Source organism: Sitophilus oryzae, unplaced genomic scaffold (genome assembly GCF_002938485.1).
Source record: "Sitophilus oryzae breed Bouriz unplaced genomic scaffold, Soryzae_2.0 scaffold_1297_pilon_pilon, whole genome shotgun sequence".
Taxonomy (NCBI): Eukaryota; Metazoa; Arthropoda; class Insecta; order Coleoptera; family Curculionidae; genus Sitophilus; species Sitophilus oryzae.
Window position 1 is genome coordinate 1,034,994 of NW_022145945.1, and position 19,651 is coordinate 1,054,644.

The 19,651-nt window shown below is 32.2% G+C and overlaps 2 protein-coding genes across 2 annotated transcripts in view; both read left to right on the top strand.

The window, feature by feature from the left end:
- The window catches only part of LOC115874462 (vegetative cell wall protein gp1-like), a 17,294-nt gene extending 6,236 nt beyond the window's left edge, over nt 1-11,058 (top strand). Inside the window, exons 4-5 of the mRNA XM_030889613.1 lie at nt 10,627-11,013; nt 11,048-11,058. Of these exons, the coding sequence (XP_030745473.1) occupies nt 10,627-11,013; nt 11,048-11,058 (398 nt within the window). The remainder of the gene's footprint in view (nt 1-10,626; nt 11,014-11,047) is intronic.
- A 3,066-nt stretch (nt 11,059-14,124) lies between these two features.
- Nucleotides 14,125-16,662, top strand: LOC115874463 (glutamic acid-rich protein-like). Its single transcript, XM_030889614.1, has 2 exons — nt 14,125-14,149; nt 14,218-16,662. Exons 1-2 carry the CDS (start codon nt 14,125-14,127, stop codon nt 16,569-16,571), a joined length of 2,379 nt encoding a protein of 792 aa, XP_030745474.1. The 3' UTR covers nt 16,572-16,662.
- The last annotated feature ends 2,989 nt before the right edge of the window (nt 16,663-19,651 follow it).

Here is a 19,651-nt window from a genome sequence, read left to right on the forward strand (position 1 = left end):
GACTTCTCCCGCAGTCAGCAACAATTAGGTATGATTATTTTGGACTTGTACGGTATTCGCTTTTTCATAGAAGTTATTTACATACCCCCGTAGAATTGATGTTGAGTATTAGAGTAGATTTAATCAGACTTTATAGATAATGCAGAATGGTAAAAAAGCTCATCATTCTTTGGATTAAAAGTATAATAATATCGTAGTAATAGGATAAAATCGGCCATTCTGAAGACGTTTTTTATGTACAGGGTGGCTCATTTCTTTATAACAGAACTTTAATATGCGATAAAAAAATAATTTAGTACTATAATTCTTCGTTTAAAAACTACCCCTAAAATTTTGTTAAAATAAATTTTCAGAAATATTAAATATGTTTCTCCCAAAAAATGTCACGTAGATAGATAAGACCAAAGTAATTTTTTTCAATTCAGTTATGTCAGTTTTGTCAACAATTTCTAGATTCGCCAAACGTTTAACCCGCAAATCTATTTAGTAACATTTTTTTTGAAATAAATTTGTGTCTAAAAACATTTAGTTTTTTTTTAATTAAGCATTAAGTTTGGTCAAATCTTCGTCAATTTTTAATAAATGATACAAAGACGTTCGTTGGCTCGGGAGAAATTATCATCAATTTTCATTTCATATGCTAACTATGACGTAGGTAGTGGTTTTCTATCAATTTGCTGTCGTGTTACAAAAAAATGGATCACTCTGTATATACAAAGTAGTGACGTAACAGTGTATATTATTTTATATAGACCGTAGAGGATTATTGTTAAATATGTAGATATCTATTTACTTCACCCGCACAATCACATTCTTCACAGCACACTGCATTTATAGCATACAGTACCTATGTCCCCCAGTACCTATGTCCCCGGATTGTCTTTACAAGAAGAGACATAGAAACACTTTTTTAAAATTGACATTTTGAGAAAATTGCGTTCTTCATAAAAATTTGGTTAATAAAAATAAGTGGTTAAACCTGTTATACTTTTTCAAATTTCCATACCGTTTTAGAGCAAATTAAGAAAAACTTTGAAATATAGTTGAACTTTATTATTTATTTTTTTTGCTAAAAATGAAAACGCGTTTCTATGATAATATAATTTCGTTTTCATTCTTTTATAGATTGTTATTGATAGAATTTTAATTAACGTTTAGTAATATATTATAGTATATACAGTTTAATAATATATTTTTTCGTACTTTTATACTTAGGCGTAAAAGTGCTTTACTTTTATGCCTAGGCGTTAAAATGACTTTTTTTATATTGTCAATTATTATTTCGTTCAATGCTGCGGGAAGGGTGATAGTTACCGTTAAAAGTAATACTTTAACAACAGAAAAAAATTAGCGCCGGGAGGCACGTATAGCCACCCATACCAAATATGTTAATAAAAAGTTGGTAGGCAGTTCTTTTAGTTTCAAAGTAAAGGAATTTTTCCAATTTCTTTTATCCCAAAAACAGCGATTGATTTTGATGTTATTACAAATTTTGTTGCAAATATTATTCCTAATCTTAAATTGAAAACCGCCTTTCGCTAGCTACTGTAGTTTTGGATTTACGATTTTTTAAAATTTTTAACCTCCTCCCATACCTCCTTACCAACCCCCCACCCCCACTAAACACTAATGGCCAGATTCTCGGATGCCACAGTATTTTTGTGCCAAATTTGGTTAAAATCGGTTTAGCGGTTTTTCAGTTATCGTGTTACAGACGGACAGACAGACAGACACCATGAAAATATTTTGTATTTAGGTCATTAAAAAATAACTCATTTTGCGTGAAATTAAAAAACTTTTTTTTTGCCGATCTTAATAGCCTACCATACCTATTGGTATGGTCGGCTAAAAATATGACGTTAATCAAAATAAATAATAACCACCTATCAAAGAATAAAATTGAAATTATATTAACATAGGAACGCCTTTTGATTTTTAGGACTTGGGTAAAAATTTAACCATACTTTCATGTGTTTTTTTTAATTATCTCTAAAATTGAAAGAAAATGAAAATTTTCAACGACATAAACGGGATTAACCATTTTGGAACGAGCAAAAATTCTGTCAGTGATACTTATTCCTTTTGATATTTCGCCCAATAACCGACATTTGGAGTGTCAATGATCTGATAATGTCAATCAAACTATGGTAGCAGTCAATAGCAAATTATGGAGCTTAATACTATGGGCACAGAATATATAAGCGTATAGCTATATATTCTGTGCTATGGGTCTATAACTATCTGTATCACAATATATTCTTGTGATCTGTACCACCGAATATTAACTAAAGACTTACACTAAACTGTGACATAGGACATTTTATAATATTACTCTTTACCTAATCTTTAGCATTACTATTTGGAAGTTATGATGTTTTTTTGGTATGTCAAAGGAGATGGTAGTTTTGATATACAATGTGTGGAATAAGAAAAAAATCATAAAGGGCCATTATTTTGAATGTCGGTTAAAATAAGATTGATATGAGCACACTGTATAAATATAGAGGATGTCCCATTTTCGTGTGTTTTGTGGGTTTTCTAGTTTATGAATATAGAGATACAAAGATGCGGTTTTCAAATAACTATGCTACTGTTTTATGAAACTAAAGATATAATGTGAAAACGGTGTTTTTTATCTCTAGTTATAAACAAGAAATCTTGTAAAACATGCGAAAATGAGACACCCTGTACTTTTTTTAATTAAGTTTAAGATATTAGTAACTAACAATCTCCAGTTTGCCAGACCTTATTATACATAAATGAATCTAGTTGTGTCATTTACGTATTAATAAAGTATTAATTTGTATTCCAAATGTTTTAATAATTATATTGAGATATAATCTACATAGGTATATTTAAACCAATACCAAAATCAGTCATTGTAAGCACTGCCATATTTGTATAAATTCCGTGAGATATTTACTGGAAAAAAATCCCATTATAAATTTTATTAATATTCAATTTCAAATAAAAAAGAACTTATTACATCTGACCTGCATTTTTCTTCTCATTTAACCACTCACTTCTACTAATGTCTGGTAAAAGTCTGCCATAGCACGGTATTTTTTTATACCCGAACCAATAATTATCTATCGACTAGTTCGTTTTTCTACCACATGCCACAATAACTTTTATTTTCTATACCCTATGCTATTAAAACATACTTATATAATACGTCTGTCTCCGTACAAATACTATATAAATATGTACTGTCTCTCTATTTTTCTTTTATGCTCTAATAATTTTCGAAAATTCACTTCCTTATTTTTTCGGAGCATGTAAAATTCTCAAGGAATTATTATTTAAAATACTTATGGTTTGGCATATTTGCGGTTAGGGGATAAAGGTTACAGGAAAAGCTACGTATAAGTTAACTCTAAATAAAAAATGTTTCGCGAAAAAATCTTCTACAGGATGGCTCAAAAATGTGTGAATGGATGGATGGATTTTTTTAAATGGAATACCCTGTAGGTATATTATTGCTATTCTGGCTTCTTTTCTGATCACTTTACACAATCCTAAAGCCGGGTCCAGACCAAGCAGACAAAACAGTGACGAGACATTTCATGTTTTACGACAAAGTTGTGACAAATCCAATACATTTCTGCGAAATTTTTGTCTCATTTTTGTTTTGTTTCAAAATTCGGAGACTTTTCAATGTCCCGTCTCGGGTCGGTAAAGATCAAACTGTCTATGTTTTGTTCGTATATTTTGCGACAAGTTGTCGACGCAGTGTGGATGGTGTTTCCAGCCTTCCATTTCTTGTATTTTTAATATTTTTTTTTTAAAAAAGGATTTTTAATATTTTTTTTTTAAAAAAGGATTAAAAGATATTTTTTGTTATTTATTTATCTCTGAAACTATCAAAACATATTGTTGCGGACCCGTGTGGACTCGACCTAACCTAACTATATGTCCCACCCTCAGATGACCTTAACATCGCATTAAAGAATAGACACCGTAATGATTCATTCGTTCGAGAAAAATCGAGTCCCACTGGAATGGACTAGTACATACGAGAACATTCGAAAACCTTCTCTACGCACCTAACGATCTATGGACTATTCTAGAGTTCTTTACCTGTCGGTATAAAAGCCGGCGGCTGTGGCCTACAGGGGGCAGTTATAAATATACCAGTGCAGTTGACGCGCTAAAATTCAAAATAAATTCTTAGTTATAAATCGTTTGTAAATAGTTCTATAAGTCTTTTATCGTTATTGTTTTTGTTAATTAGTGTTAAATAAATAGTGTTTAAATAAATTGTGACTTTCTATCCACACGGAACCGACGAAAAACATAACAATATTTATTAATATCTTAAGATTATGTAAACTAACCAGAAAGGAAGCCAAAAATGGCATAATATTCAGGGTATTCGATTTAAAAAAAATCACCCCAATCCACTCACACTTCTTTGAGCCACCCTATACAGACCGGACCACCGTAGTAGTAACATAGGCAGAACCGGACGAATTAGCGTATACCCGTCCGCCGGATAAAAAGCAGCCGAAAAAATACGATAAAATAAAAATAGGTAGATATGTGATAAGAATGTTTCAAAATTTGTATTTATTCGTGTTTTAATAGCCAAAACGAATACATAGATTCTCGCGGCAGTTCTCGTGTAAAATTTATTTTTTAAGTTAAATAATGGATGTTTACCAAGTTCGTGAGAAAATTCAAATTGTAAAATGGTATTTCCAAAATAGGTCTTATCGGGATATACAAACAATTTTTCCACAAACTTTTATAAACAGGTCGATTCCATCTTTACCTACTATATTAAGAGTAATTAATAATTTTGAAACACATGGGTGCGTGTTCCCACAAAAACACAAAAAGCCTGATGTGTTGATTAATGAAGAACAGGAGTTAAAGCAAGTGTTCAGATAGACCGAACATCTCATTCATAAACACTCGTTGGTAGTGTATCAAACATTCCAATGTGTCAAACAAAGACAGAAGAGACAGAGAAGTCTAAAATTTCCGAGCCCGGCAACCGAGCCGGCAACTAGGCGCATTTGGATTGTTCTAATGGCCAGTGGCGTAGCGTTTTTTGGAACGAATTTAATTAGTAAAGTAAAAGTAAAGTAATTAGTAAAATTTTTACTCCATATTAATATACTACATTAACACTTTTTCGTTAGATGAGTTTTGTTATAAGGTCTAATATATAAATATAATTAATAATCCCACATATACTTATGTTGAAACGTTGGTAGGTAGTTTTGTGAAAATCGCTCCAACGTCGATATTCAATTTAAACTTTCAGTTACTTCTATATAAACTTTCAGTTACTTTTGAATATTTACAGGGTGACTCTGGCTTCCGAAACAATTCTATATTAGGTTTGTGGTTGGTGACTTTTCTTTTTTTTAGAATATGGAGGCAATGTAAAAGCACATTTTAGACATTTTTGTAATCATAGGTGGCCGGAACATATTTTCAAACTAAAGTTGTAGATTTGCCATTAAATTTCCATTCCAGAAATACCTAGGGTTGCCACCTGTCCTTTTTTGAAAAGGACAGTCCTTTTTTAGAATAACTTGTCCTTCTGACTTTTTTTGACTTAACAAGTCATTTTTATTTACGTATTTTCCCTGGGAGAAGAAGAGAACTTAGAACTTTTAATAATAATAACCCCGTTTAATCTCTCAGAAAATTACCTACAGCAAACAGAAATATTCTTTTCGTCCAAATTTAATTAGAGGTGTTATAAAACTTATAAATAAATTTTTCTTGCTTAGAATAGGCAACATTATTTAGAACTTCCCGTTTAATCTCAAATGATAGTTTAGGTTTTAGTTTTACCTTTTTTTATCTTAAAAAGAACTTTTCAAAATTAGTAATTAGTAACGATTTAGTTAGTTTGCAATCGATAGCTTCCTGTGAAGTACTGTGTAATAGTTGTTTAATCTTGTATTATTAATAACTTCCTATACCTAAACTCAATATTTATTTTAATGAGAAAATTGTGTTTTTTTGAAAATATAAGACAAGATTTGACTTTCGGTCTTCTTCTCGTATTATGATGGCTCTGATACGAGGCAATTACCTTTTAGTCTCTCAATAGAGGGCATTTATCATTAAAAGTATTAAATCTGTGTGCTACAGTATGGGATTTCTGTCGTATAATAATGAATATTACGTTTATTTACAAATCCATTACTTATGTAGCTTAATCAGAGACAATCAAATTTTAGTTAAACGTCCCAATCTTCATGAACTGTATTAAGCATATGTATTGCGGTTTGAATCACCCTGTATGTTGACAAAAATATTTTGAAAATGTGCGTTACAATGACCCCGATCTTATGTAAAGATTGAAATAAAAATCACAAACCAAAAACGTAATAGGTAAAAAGCTTTTTTGGAGGCCTGGGTTACTCTGTATATAGGTATGTATAAAACTAGTAGCCTAAGAATTATTTACAGTTCGTCCCATTCTAAAAAAAGGTAAACACCCGTACAAATAACTCTAGGAAAAGGTATTTGTATTGTACGGTGGTAAAAACTTGTCTAAACAAGACCGAAGGCGCAGATATAAGATATAATAAAGCAATAAAATGTAAAAAAGGACGGGTAAACACCTTTGTTTATTTGTTGAGCAAAATCCTTTAGAATATCGTATATAATGACCAAAATATGACGCAATTTAAAAAAAAATTCACTTTCTGGCATATAATAAAGTTTCAAATATATGCAACGTTTATATTCAAATTTGTTATGATCTACAACAGTTAGGTAGTAATTGAGACGAATTATAATTCAATTACCGGCTACTACGTTTTTGTTTTAATAGATCAAAATTCAACAAATATAATTAGAAATTATTTTAATTGTGAGAGGTTCCCTTGTGGGACGCCTATGTACGATTACGGCGGAAACAATACCTACCTGTGAAAAGACAAATTCGGGTAATTTGAGCTTATTTTTCCACGCATTTGACACTGTCCTACCATATTGAAAATTCGCAGATTCAAAAGTATGTTAAACAAAATCAAAAACTACTGAAAAGTTCACTTCGGACTTGATTCCGACTTCAAACATACCGTAAGCTAAACGTAGTACGCTGTAACGGACCAAGGGCCGTCGCGAGGGGTGGTGGGACGGACGGCTCATTTCATTCAGGAAGACTAGCAGCGACGTTGCCAATAGTTCTAGACGTTTCAGCACATTAAACAGTAAACACGTCCTTTAATAGTAACGCATATATCCTCTGGTTAATAACCATATTATTACGCATGCTTCTTTAAAAATAAACTATTAATTTTATTAGGAAATTGAGATTTCTTGATATCCGGTGAAGGTTTTAAAGTCACCTTTTCTGCAAATCAAACTAAGTAGATAGGCGCAAATTTGAGATGTGGCAATGTCGCCTTCTCTATCTCAGTTGGTTTTTACAGTACGTAGTCAACCTCCGATTGTTTGATAGGGTTAAAATGCACAATGTGATATCTGTTCTTACTAAATCTATGGAGTGTTCATTTGTGCTACCGCGGATCAAAATCCCACGTTTTCAAGTAATCAAATTGCTGAGGTTACCCTGCCCACAATGCCCGTATTGTTCAAGAATATTTGAACAATACTTTTCCCAACCGTTTAATTAGTGGATATGGAACTATTTTGTGTCCCGCTAGATCACCAGATCTTTCTCCCAATGATTTCTTTTTGTGGGGTTATGTAAAATCCAAAGTGTATGGTCATAATAGTACTAATATTCTGGATGAGCTTCAAATAAAAATACAAGAGGCTTTCCAAACTATTAGCCCTAATATGTTAGCCAATGTCAGACGGGAATTTTACCACCGCCTAGGCTTCTGTCTAGCACAAGAAGGTGGTCTTTTTGAACACTTGTTATAACTTTTTTTTATTAAGAGTAATGCTTTAGTTTTTTTGGGGTTTAGAGAATTTATTTATTTTTAGTTTTGGCTTGCAAACACACTCAAATAATAAGTATTTTTATTTTAAAAGTTACCTAAAGTGAAGGTAAACACTTAAAATGAAAATGATAAATACTCGGCACTCCTCGCGTCGTATTACTAATCTGTCACGACCGACCCGTCCAAGCACAACTGCAACTGCGTACTGCCTGACGCCTGACCAGCCGATTAGCGGGCAGTGAATCTCGAGTACGAAAGCAAATCGGGTAAACGCAAATTCGTCCGGCAACTTGCTATGTTGCTAGTAGCCTGGTCTTCTCTGTATAGGTTATCATACATACTTTAAGCGTGCTTTAAGTTTCATTCTGCCACGCTTGCAATTCCAAAATCCCCGTTTGGGATTTACTAACCTAACCTTCCTCTCATTCTCAATGGCAAATTAACTTTAATTAAAATTTGCACGCATGTTGACACTAATTTTTCTTATAGCACTAAATAACATACTTTTTGTATATTTTTTTATAGGCTAACCAGTTGAAAAGGATAAAAGCATGATGGATTCTGGACATTAATTTTTCTTTTAGTTTTTAGTATCTTACTATCTCTCTCTTTTAAGTTATTTTTTTATTTCTTTTTTATAATTTTTTTTTAATTTATTTATATTATATTATAGTATTTACTGTAAGAATGTAAGTGAACCTTTTTTATGTGATCATTAAAATCTGTTACAGAAAATCTCTCTTTTTTATTTCTCTCACCTTTTCGACAAGTTATTGACTGAAACCCATATGGACGTTACTTACATTTACTTACGTAAATACTATATACATATAAGTACCAAACAGTGTATTTTGTACAGAATATCTGTTTTAAATACATTATTGGTTTTAACCAAGACGTACTTATCACAAGACTATATACGGTTGATTCTCAAATGTTGAATATAATTTACGTTATTCTATTATATTTTGAAATATTTGTATGCATGCATTTAGTGATAACTTTTAAAAAATACAGGTTATTCTTTCTCTAGGGATTTAGCAATTGCAAAATCAAAAAGTTAGCTTCTTCGGGATTGGTATTTTACTTATGGTAATTTTAAAAATCATGTAGCTTAGATGTCGCACTGTACAGGGTGTGTCAAATTCGACGCTTTTAAATGGAAACACCCTTTTCTATAGGAGATAGACAAAAACTAATATCGGTGTCTGGAGCTCAATTTTTGTCAAAAACATGATGGTGAAAACCGCATATCTATATCTGTTACCGTATCGGAGTTACGGGGTGTTTTTCAAAAATATGCATTTTTAACAAATCGCTGTAACTTTTTTGCTATGGAAAATTTTGTATTTTTATGAAAACATTTCCAAAGCACCTTTTTACGTAGAATTTAATGGTTTAAGTATAATTTTTTTAAAATTAATAATTTAAGAATTATCAACAGAAAATTTTATTTTTTATATGGGACACCCTGTATATTTTTAATTTATTGAAAATAATTTAAAATTACCTTTCCAAAAATATAACACACTTGATATTTTGCTCGATTCCTCCTCGAGATATAGAGTATATAAAAATTCGCCCGCTTTAAACAAGTAGGCTTTGTACGGCACCGGCTGTAATGCAAAAAAATCTAGCTGTGAGCATCAATTAAAACGAAAATAATATTTGCTATGAGAGGTGCAGAATTGTATAACAATTTAAAATATATTTAACCAACATCAGCACAGTTAAACTATATCTAATAACAATAAAAACGTATTTTTTAAACGTATCTCGCGGAATTCATTAACTCAGTGGGGGTGAAAGATACCCTCTCTTAACTGCTAAGTATTTTTAATTCTTGTCTAGATTATACGGAAGAATAAGGAACCTTTATTCTTCCGCCAATATATCCATAGGATTAGATCCATTGGCACTAAGTCAGGCGGCCTCGAAAGCCAACGGCTGGGATCTTGGTTAGCTATTCAATTATTCTTGAAATTGGCTGCAAAAATTTGCAGATAACTTCAGCGTTCTGAGGCGGTGCGTCGTCTTGCTGGAAAAATAGGTTTTCGAGTTCCATTAAGGGCAAATCATCAATAAGGGGTCCAAAGCCTACTAGTTAAAAGTGGCGAACTTTTAAAAATTCTGTATTTCGAAGAGGATTATAACAAAATATCAAGTGTGCTATATTTTTGGAAAGGTAATTTTAAATTCTTTTCAGTTAATTAAAAATGCAGATGGTGTCCCAAATAAAAAAGCAATTTTTCTGTTGATAACTCTTAAATTATTAATTTTAAAAAAATTATACTTAAACCATTAAATTCTACGTAAAAAGGTGCTTTGGAAATGTTTTCATAGAAATACAAAATTTTCCATAGCAAAAAAGTTACAGCGATTTGTTAAAAATGCACATTTTTGAAAAACATCACGTAACTCCGAAACGGTAACAGATATTGATGTGCGGTTTTCACCATCATGTTTTTGATGAAAATTGAGCTCCAGACACCGATATTAGTTTTCGTCTATCTCCTATTATAGAAAAGGGAGTTTCTTTTTAAAAACGTCTAATTTGAGCTACCCTGTACAGGAGATATCTAAGCTACGTGATTGCCACTTACATTCCAATTCCTTCTTGTACTAAGCCCATGCCTGAATTCTTTAAAAAGCAATAAATTTTAAGCATAAACCAAATTATAAGGAGCAAAAAAACAACTTTTGAGAATCTATCCAGACATTTAAACTCTAAAACTTTACCCAGGCCAGCCACCTGCAGCTCCTGCAGCTGGCGCAGCCCCAGCAGCACCTGGACCAGCCCCTCGACCAATAGCTAACCTCAACATGCCCCAACCAGCCCGGCCATTCCCTCCAAGATTACCATTACCCATCAAAGAAGCCCCAGTAGTCCCATCACTTATCGAAAGAATATATTACAACAACGGAAATCCATCGAAAAAAGAACAAGTGCTCATTACACCAAGAGATTCTCCAGGTAAGGCAGGTAGTCCATTGGATCTACATAGACCTCCTCCTAAGTTGGATACGCCTCCTGGTGAAGAGTTATGTGAACCTTCTGGTGAATATAATGATGATGATGCTGAGAAACCAGAAGAAGAGGAAGAGGAAGAGCAAGAAGATGATGAGGAAAGTAGAGAGAATAACGAAGTTCCAAATTCTTCTAGGGAGAAACTAAAAGATGTGAGAGACAAGTTGGAGGATAAAGTGCTCTCCCTGATGCCGATTAGTGATAAAAAGACTAGGATTTATAAGGAGGAGACTGGAGATCCTAATGAAGAGGCTTATGTGTTGGAAGAAGATATCAAGTACAATGACAATCCAAAAAAGTAAGTATAACAATTCTTTTTTTCTTTTAAATCATGCACTATTAGTATTTTAATCAGATTGTCAAAAAATGAGTCTTTTCGGATTAGCTACATCATTGCCTCCATTTTGAAACACTTTCTATCAATACTGTTTGAAAAATTTATGTAATTTTATGTAAAGTGTACAAATCTGGAAAGACATATTGTCAGAATTAGGAGATTTTTGTGAATCTTTGAAAAAGGCTTTAAAATAGTTACTTTGAAGACAGTTTATATTTTTTTGGTTTCGCCTGATCTTTTCTTATGTTCCTTTTATAATACAAAAGGAACATAAGTCAAAAGAAAAAGCATCTTCCTCAGGCTGGTGCACCCATGAGTCAAATTTCAAATTGGATATAATTTTATCTAGATATTATTATACCGGGTGTTTCTCAAAAGTGGCTCACCCCTATAACTTTTTTATTTTTTCAGATAAAAAAACGAGATTTGGTGTGTTAGTATATGGCATAAATTAAGATTGATTGGCGTATTCAATTGTTTTCGGTCATTTCCTGTTTCACCGGAAATGACTACAACTGTTGATTTTTTAATGACACTCTCGCTATTTTTTACTTCATTTGATAGAAAATGACATTCTGAATAGAATGACATTCATATGTCAACTTTTGACATTTTCAATTAAAAAAAATAGAATTTCAAATTTCAATTTACAGTGTCATTGCTTATAAAATGTAACGACAATAATTTGACACGAAATACCAAGTGTGTGGTAACAAGTTATTCATAAAACACGCTTTTTCCAAATATACTAATGAGCGACCCTCGAAAAACATTAGACGATCAAATCTATTTTCCCAAGGCTCCTTGATTAAAAATTAGTGTTTTAGCACAGACTAGGTACTCTAGATTAAAATTTAAAATACGATTTTTTTTAGTGAAAATGTCAAAAGGTAACAAATGGTATGTCATTCTATTCAGAGTGTAATTTTCTATCAAATAAAGTAAAAAAATATCGAGGGTGTCATTTAAGAATAAAAAATTGTAGCCATTTCCGGTGAAACAGGAAGTGGCCAAAAACAATTGAATACGTCAATCAATCCGGATTTATGTCATATACTCTTGTACCAAATCTCGTATATTTATCTGAAACAATAAAAAAGTTATACGGGTGAGTAACATTTCAGAAACACCCAGTATATTCATTTGGAATTAAGTGATGAGTAGATCAAAAATAATTAAAGAATATATTTTTTCACCAAATTTCATTACATACTTATTAAAAAAATATTTTAAAAGAAAAAACAAATACCTATACAGGGTGAATCTTAAATAAGTGCAAATATTTCTAGAGCTGGTAGATCTCGATAAAATAAACATTTTTTTTTTCTTTGCCGTTTTCCAAATAAGTCGAAAATAACAGTTATTTTACTGTGAAAATTTCCGATAACAATATTTTTTTGCTTAAATTTTGAGAACCACTGGATCTTTTCTGGGTTTCTTTTCTTGTAAATGTTATCTACTATCTATATTGCTATATTGTCTGTTTTGACTAAAAACTAACAAAGTTTCCAAAAAAATTTTTCAAAAAATTCCAAATTTTCACAAAACGTTTTCGCGAAAAAAAAAACATAATCATGTTTCTGGGATCGAAATATACTACCCCTAAAAATATTTGCACTTATTTAAGACTCACCCTGTATAAAAATGTGTTCGTTATTTTTGACATATCAAAAATGCCGATGTTTTGGAGTCACCCTGTAGTATTAATTAATAAGATATCTTATTTATATAATAATTTATAATTATTATACGACAGATTAATAAGCTCATGAGAACTAGTAATATATTATTAAGAAATAAATGAAATATGAAAATTCCGCGGTTAAATACACAAAACATACTTTCGTTTGATGTAATCAATTTTTTTCTTAGGATTGTGCAGTAGGATTAGAAATCTTATACTGGATATCGCATAATGCAACAAAAGTACTTTATTTAAATAACAATAACAGTTGCACTCAATATTGGATACTGAATTATGTAAAATATACTATAGTTTTTTTTCATATAACCCAGAATAAGTTTATAAGATTTGCTAAAATTATGAATGAACTTTTGGTCACTTTTTATACAAGACGATAATGCAATTTTATAGTCGTGTGTAAAACAATATTTTTTTCCATAGCCGAGTTACGTTTTAAAAAATATTCAGAAATTATTATTTCAAGGAAATTATTACGAGTAGAAAAAATGTTGTGCTGGGTTGGCGTTGGTTTCTATACAATTTGACAAATAAATAAAGCTGTCTCTTTAGTTGTCAGTTTTGAGTCAATATTTTTTAATTCTCTTTCGTGTCGATTGCTGATTGAATTGGAGCCAGAAATGGCTCAAAGCGAAATAAGTAAATTATCAACAGATATTCAGGCTGAGGCGACAAACGCCATATCCAAACTACTTCCATTTAAATCCCGAATAACTTATGAAAAGGAATACAAAAATTTTCAAAAATGGAACCATTTAAAAAACGCGCGAGAAGAAATAAAGTTTTTAACCTATCCTCGCTGTTAAAGTATCATTTAATCTACCCTTGCGGTTAAAGTACTATTTTATCTACTATTTTTGATAGATATAAAGGCAATTTTAACAGTTGCTATGGAAAAAATACAATAAATTTTAGTAGACAGGGTTTTTACTTACTTACTATAAAAAAATTAAACTATGCTCCTATCTTAAAGCAATTCTTACGATTTCCAGAGTTAACATTGACTTCCCTGACTACTCCGAAGACTCCTCAGATTCAAAACGAGAAACCCTCAATTCAAACAAGAACACCTTCCACAAAGACATCAAGAAGTTCCTCAAAAGTGCCCCGTTCAAGTCAGACGAAAGCCCATTCATCCTACCTGCACCATTGTTACTCATCAACCAACTGAAAGATGAGAAACCGATCGATTCCGAATTGCAACTGATCAACAAGCACCATCACCGCTCGGTAAGAAGCCTTGACAGCACTAGTTTCGCTCACCAAGTCACCCATCCACTCACCCAAGCCAGATCTTATTCCGTCCAACACAACATTAATCATCAAGACTCTTTGGCAGAGCCTAACATCGAATCTGCCAAAGTAATTCATCAGCACCTTATCGATTACTATGGGAAAAAGTTCTTGAACGACGCCATAGCTAAAAAGAACGCTATTCAAAATCCCCACCTCATTAACGAACCATACTATGAACTAAATGATCAAAACAACGATCCTTATCATGTTTCTTTTAAGGGTCCTCAAGAAGAAAAAGCGAAGATATCTTCTCCTGAACCAGAAACCACAAAACCTCCGTGTGCAGAAGCCAAAAAATCAAAACCCAAGCCAAAGCCTATCTACAAGAAAGTGACATCAACCCCAAAACCAAAAGCATTTGAGAAACCGATCTTCAATGAACTGGCAGTAACGCCAAAGGCTGTAGGTTTAGAACAAGAATACTATTCTGAAGAAATCATCACTCCCAAAAATGTATTCTTCAAAGAGAACATCAATGAGGTGGGGAATGGACTTCCTTTATCCCACGAACAAAAAAAGGTTCTTGAACTACTTAGAGAAGCCGAGGAATTTATGAATGGAGCAGGACCGAACCTCGAAGCCCAAATTCAGGGCAGTAAAGACAATAAGGAAGACATTGAAGATGTTGTCCGCAAAATTGAAGAGCATGAACCTGAATCTTACACCACAGCACCTGTAGAAACTCAGGAAGAAGATGAACCAGAAACAAACACCGATGTTACAGAGACTGGAAACCCTAGAGATGATGCAGAGGATATAAGAGGAAATAATGATGAGATTGTTGATGATGGTGAAGTTAAAGTAGGAAACGCCGATGTCGTTGATGATGAGGAAGCTTCAGAACCTGACGAAGAAGATATTAAACAACCAAACGAGGAACCAGAAGAGGATAGTGAAGATAAATCAGAGGAATCTGATACTGAAGATGAAACACCACCTGAAGTAGTACCCGAAAACCCTAAAGAGGAGATTCAAGATACCACTGAGCCCGGACCAAAAACCGAGATTGAAAAAAATCCGGAACTGCAAAAAGAAAACGAAGAACCTGAATATTTTAAACCGGAAGAATTATATGATGAACTAGAACGAATAGAAAAGATTGTTTTTGATGGGCAGAAAAACGAAAAAACTGCTCCTGTGGCACCTGAAAATGAATCATCTGAAGAACAACAAGAAAAAAACGATAAAGCAAGTGAATCTGAAGAAAGTTCTAAAGAATCTGAAGAAAACAACGAGGAAGCTGATAAAGAAACAGAGGAAGAAGAAGAGGATGAAAAAAAATCAGAAGAAAAAGAAGAATCGAGTAAAGAAAACACAGAAAAGGAAGAAGAAAGCGAACAAGAAGAATCTGGGGAAGAGTCTGACGAAAATCCAGAAGAACAAAAAGAAGAAGCACCAAGTAAAGAGTCTAAGGAAGATGAAAAACGAAGAATTCTTGAAGAAAACGATAGAACTTTGAAAGAATTAATTAATGAGGACTTCGAAGTAGAAGATATTGAAGGATTAAACATTCCTAAAGGTATTAAAGATACAGACAGGTACAAAGAAATAGTCGAAGACGTGAAAAAGCCGGTGGACCTCGATAAATTCACTTCCTTCGTCGAAGACGACTTAGATTTGGACAATTTTTTCAACAAAAAGTTCGAGGAGAATTTAAATAACCTGAATAAAGCTGAAAACAGCGTGGAAGAGGAAGATGAAGTTGAAGAATCAAAGGAAGAAGAAAAGAAAGATGCTGAAAAGCCTCAAGAGTCTGGGGAAGAAGCTAATGAAGAAAATGAGGATGAAGAGGAAGAAAATGATGAAAGTGGTGAAGAAAATGATGAAGAAACAGAGGAAAGTGCTAAGAAAGAAGAAGCCGAGACTAAAACCCAGGAAAAAGAAGCCATAGACGATGATTTACCCACTGAAGACTCCAAAACTCATGAAATAATCCAACCCCACCTTCACTCAGGCGGTTTTGAAAAAGGTCTTCAAGTTTTCGACACTTCCCGACAAGTAGTGACGGTACCCTTTGATTATGACTACAGTGGAAGTCAAAAGACTCCAGTTCAACAGTCCCCACCACTGCAAAGTACTACTCCTTTAAGTAGAATTGTAAAAAGACAAGTAAAAGAGATTGACTGGTATTATAAGCCGGAAAAGTACGATCCTAGTTTTACTTACGTCATACCGGAGCCGAACATTCCCGATTTGCAGAAGTTCGAGACCAAAGAGCATAAAGATGAAGAGTTGGGTCCTACGGCGTTTGTTACAGAAAACGAAAGTGGTAGAAAAAAGACTTATATTAGGGTGAACCAAAAGAAAGAGAATTTGTATGATTAGGCAGATAATTTGATATTATTTTGACTTCCGTGTCTTTTGAAATAACATTCAACATACTTATTGTACAGGGTGTTTCAAAAAACATGTGCCATTTTTCGTGTGGAGGTTCCTCATGTAAAAATACGATTTATTTTTTATATCAACGTAGATCGGATTCTGCTTTATTTCGTAGCTATAGGGGATTAAAGTTTTTTGAAACAGGCACATGTTTTTTGAAACACCCTGTAATTTAATTCTAGACACAATTTTTTTTACTTTTCAAACTTATCATCGATATAAACGTATATTCCTAAATTTAGTATACAAAATTGTTATTATTTTTATACAGTCTATTATTTAGTTTTTTTTTATTTTAATCTATCGTTAATAATCGTTTTTGTTATTTGTTGAAATAGTTTTAGCTGTAGCCTTTAAGCAATTTTTAGTTATTTAAAAATGTACTGTTGTCGACACAAAACGAGCGTAAAAAAATGACGTCGCAACTCTTAAATACCAAAAACTATTGCATATTGAATTTGTTATGGTTATGTAGACCGTTGTAGTTGTTAAAGTTTTTTTATTCCTTTCGTTGTGATTTGTTAATTTATTTTAAAATTAGTCCGTATAGCAAAAAAATTTCGATGAAATATTATGCAAATTAATGTTACTTGAGGTTGATATTTTCTCAACATGTGATTTTTTGTTCCTAAGTTATTGGTGAAAACGGAATAAGGCAGTGTACAAATAGAATATGCGTCATTATTTTTAACAGTAGAAATATACAGGGTGTCCAACATTGACGACGTCACTTAGGAAGTCGTAGATATTATGAAAAATTTTTTTATAAAATTTTACCCATCTGTATTTTAAAAGTAAAAATTATTGTTCGTTTTTTTCTTAGAATTGGTCCAATATTAACATGTTATTAAGAAACACCTTCTATACCGGGTGCGTCTCCAAAGTGGCTCACCCCTATAACTTTTTTATTTTTTCAGTAAAAACAACGAGATTTGGTATGTTAGTATATGACATAAATTAGGATTGATTGACGTATTCAATTGTTTTCGGTCACTTCCTGTTTTACCGGAAATGACTACAACTTTTGATTTTTAAATGACACCCTCGGTATTCTTCCAAAGTTGACATGTATGTCAACTTGATTGCATAAATTAGGATTGATTGACGTATTCAATTGTTTTCGGTCACTTCCTGTTTCACCGGAGATGACTACAACTTTTGATTTTTAAATGACACCCTCGGTATTCTTCCAAAGTTGACATGTATGTCATTCTATTCAGAATATAATTTTCTACTGAATAAAGTAAAAAAACACTGAGGGTGTTTAAAAATCAAAAGTTGTAGTCATTTCTGGTAAAACAGGAAGTGACCGAAATGAATTGAATACATCAATCAGTCTTAATTTATGTCATATAAATATGGAAAAAAGCTATTATAACACCTCTCTGTAAAATTTCCAAACCTTTAAATAACAACGATCTAAGACCCGTGAGTATTTTGCCAGCAATTTCTAAAATTATAGAAAAACATCTACATAATCAAATTGTTTCATTTGCAGATTCAAATAAACTAATACCTGAATGCCAATCTGGTTTTCGTAAGAACTACAGCACTACCACTTGTTTACTAAAGCTGGTTAATGATATTAGAACAAATCAAGAAAATAAAAATATGACGTGTCTTAGCTTACTAGATTAGTAAAGCATTTGACACTCTAGACCATTCATTGCTCCTAGCAAAATTACAGTATTTTGGATTTTCAGACGGCTCTTTAGAATTGATAAAAAACCTTTTAAAAGATAGATCACATTGTGTTGTCATGAAACAGGGTAGTTTAAAACAAAAATCTAGTTATATTCCTATGATTTCTGGGGTTCCTCAAGGATCTATTCTGGGCCACTTTTATTTTCGTTATATGTAGCTGATATGGATAAGGAATTACAGTTTTCTAAATTGCAGCAATATGCGGATGATTCTCAAATTTATTGCAGAATAGATACTAATAATTTGGCACAATTTCAGTTAAATTTTAACGACGATCTTAATAAAATTAATAAATATGCTCTAGATCATAATTTGAAATTAAATGCCGGTAAATCTTGTGTTATAGTATTTGGTAGTGATATAAACAAAATTACAAATACGGCTGGTAACATGAATATCCATATAGATAATGTTGCGATACCCATTGTTACAGAGACTAAAAATCTTGGAGTTTATTTTGATTCGAAGCTTTCATTTCAGGCACATATAACTACTAAATTAAAGGCTGCTTATATACGGTTGAAGAATTTTTCGTCTCTTAAGAAATATATACCATCAAAGACTAAGTATCAATTATGTGACACACTTATTTTATCTTTATTTGATTATGGCGATGTTGTTTATGGTACATCCATAAACGCTAGATTCTCTAGAAAAATCCAAATACTTCAAAATTCGTGTCTACGGTTTTCTTTTAACATTCCTTTTAGAGATCATATAACGCCACATCTTAAAAATTTATCTATTTTATCCATGACTAACAGACGACAATTTCATTTAATGACATTCATTTATCGAATTTTAACTACAGAGCAGCCTCCCTATTTGTTCTCATTGTTTCACTACGTTGACCATGATCATTCGACTAGACAAGTGCATTATTTTAAAATTCCTCAACACCGAACAGCTAACTTCCAAAAATCTTTCAGTTTCATAGCGCCACATTTGTGGAATAATATTTCTAATAACTTTAAATTTCAATCCTTTACAGATTATAAAAAACAAATTAAAAATCATTTACTAAATTCGTAAATATTATAATTTCTTCGACTGATTAGTGAGATCTTGTTCTTCTGATATGCCCGTCATTGGTTGCTGTTCCGGTTTTTACACTGTTTCATTATGCCTCTCTGCTTATCTCCGCTCGTCCCTGATAAAATTATATTTTCACTTTTTTTTTATATAATTTTAATTTTTTTAATTCTGTTTATTTTTGTAATTTAATTTATTTCTATTTTGTATTTGGGGTCGCACCACTCTGGCACTTTGTGCCATTGTATCGGTTTTTTAATCGCGGTGCGATACCTTTAGACACACAT

What these genes read in the sequence shown, in the direction of transcription:
- LOC115874463 (XM_030889614.1), top strand. Translation starts at nt 14,125, where the DNA reads ATGAGAAACCGATCGATTCCGAATT. An exon ending in AAACCGATCGATTCCGAATT is followed by an intron (nt 14,150 to 14,217) that starts GCAACTGATCAA and finishes TCGCTCACCAAG; the next exon opens with TCACCCATCCACTCACCCAA.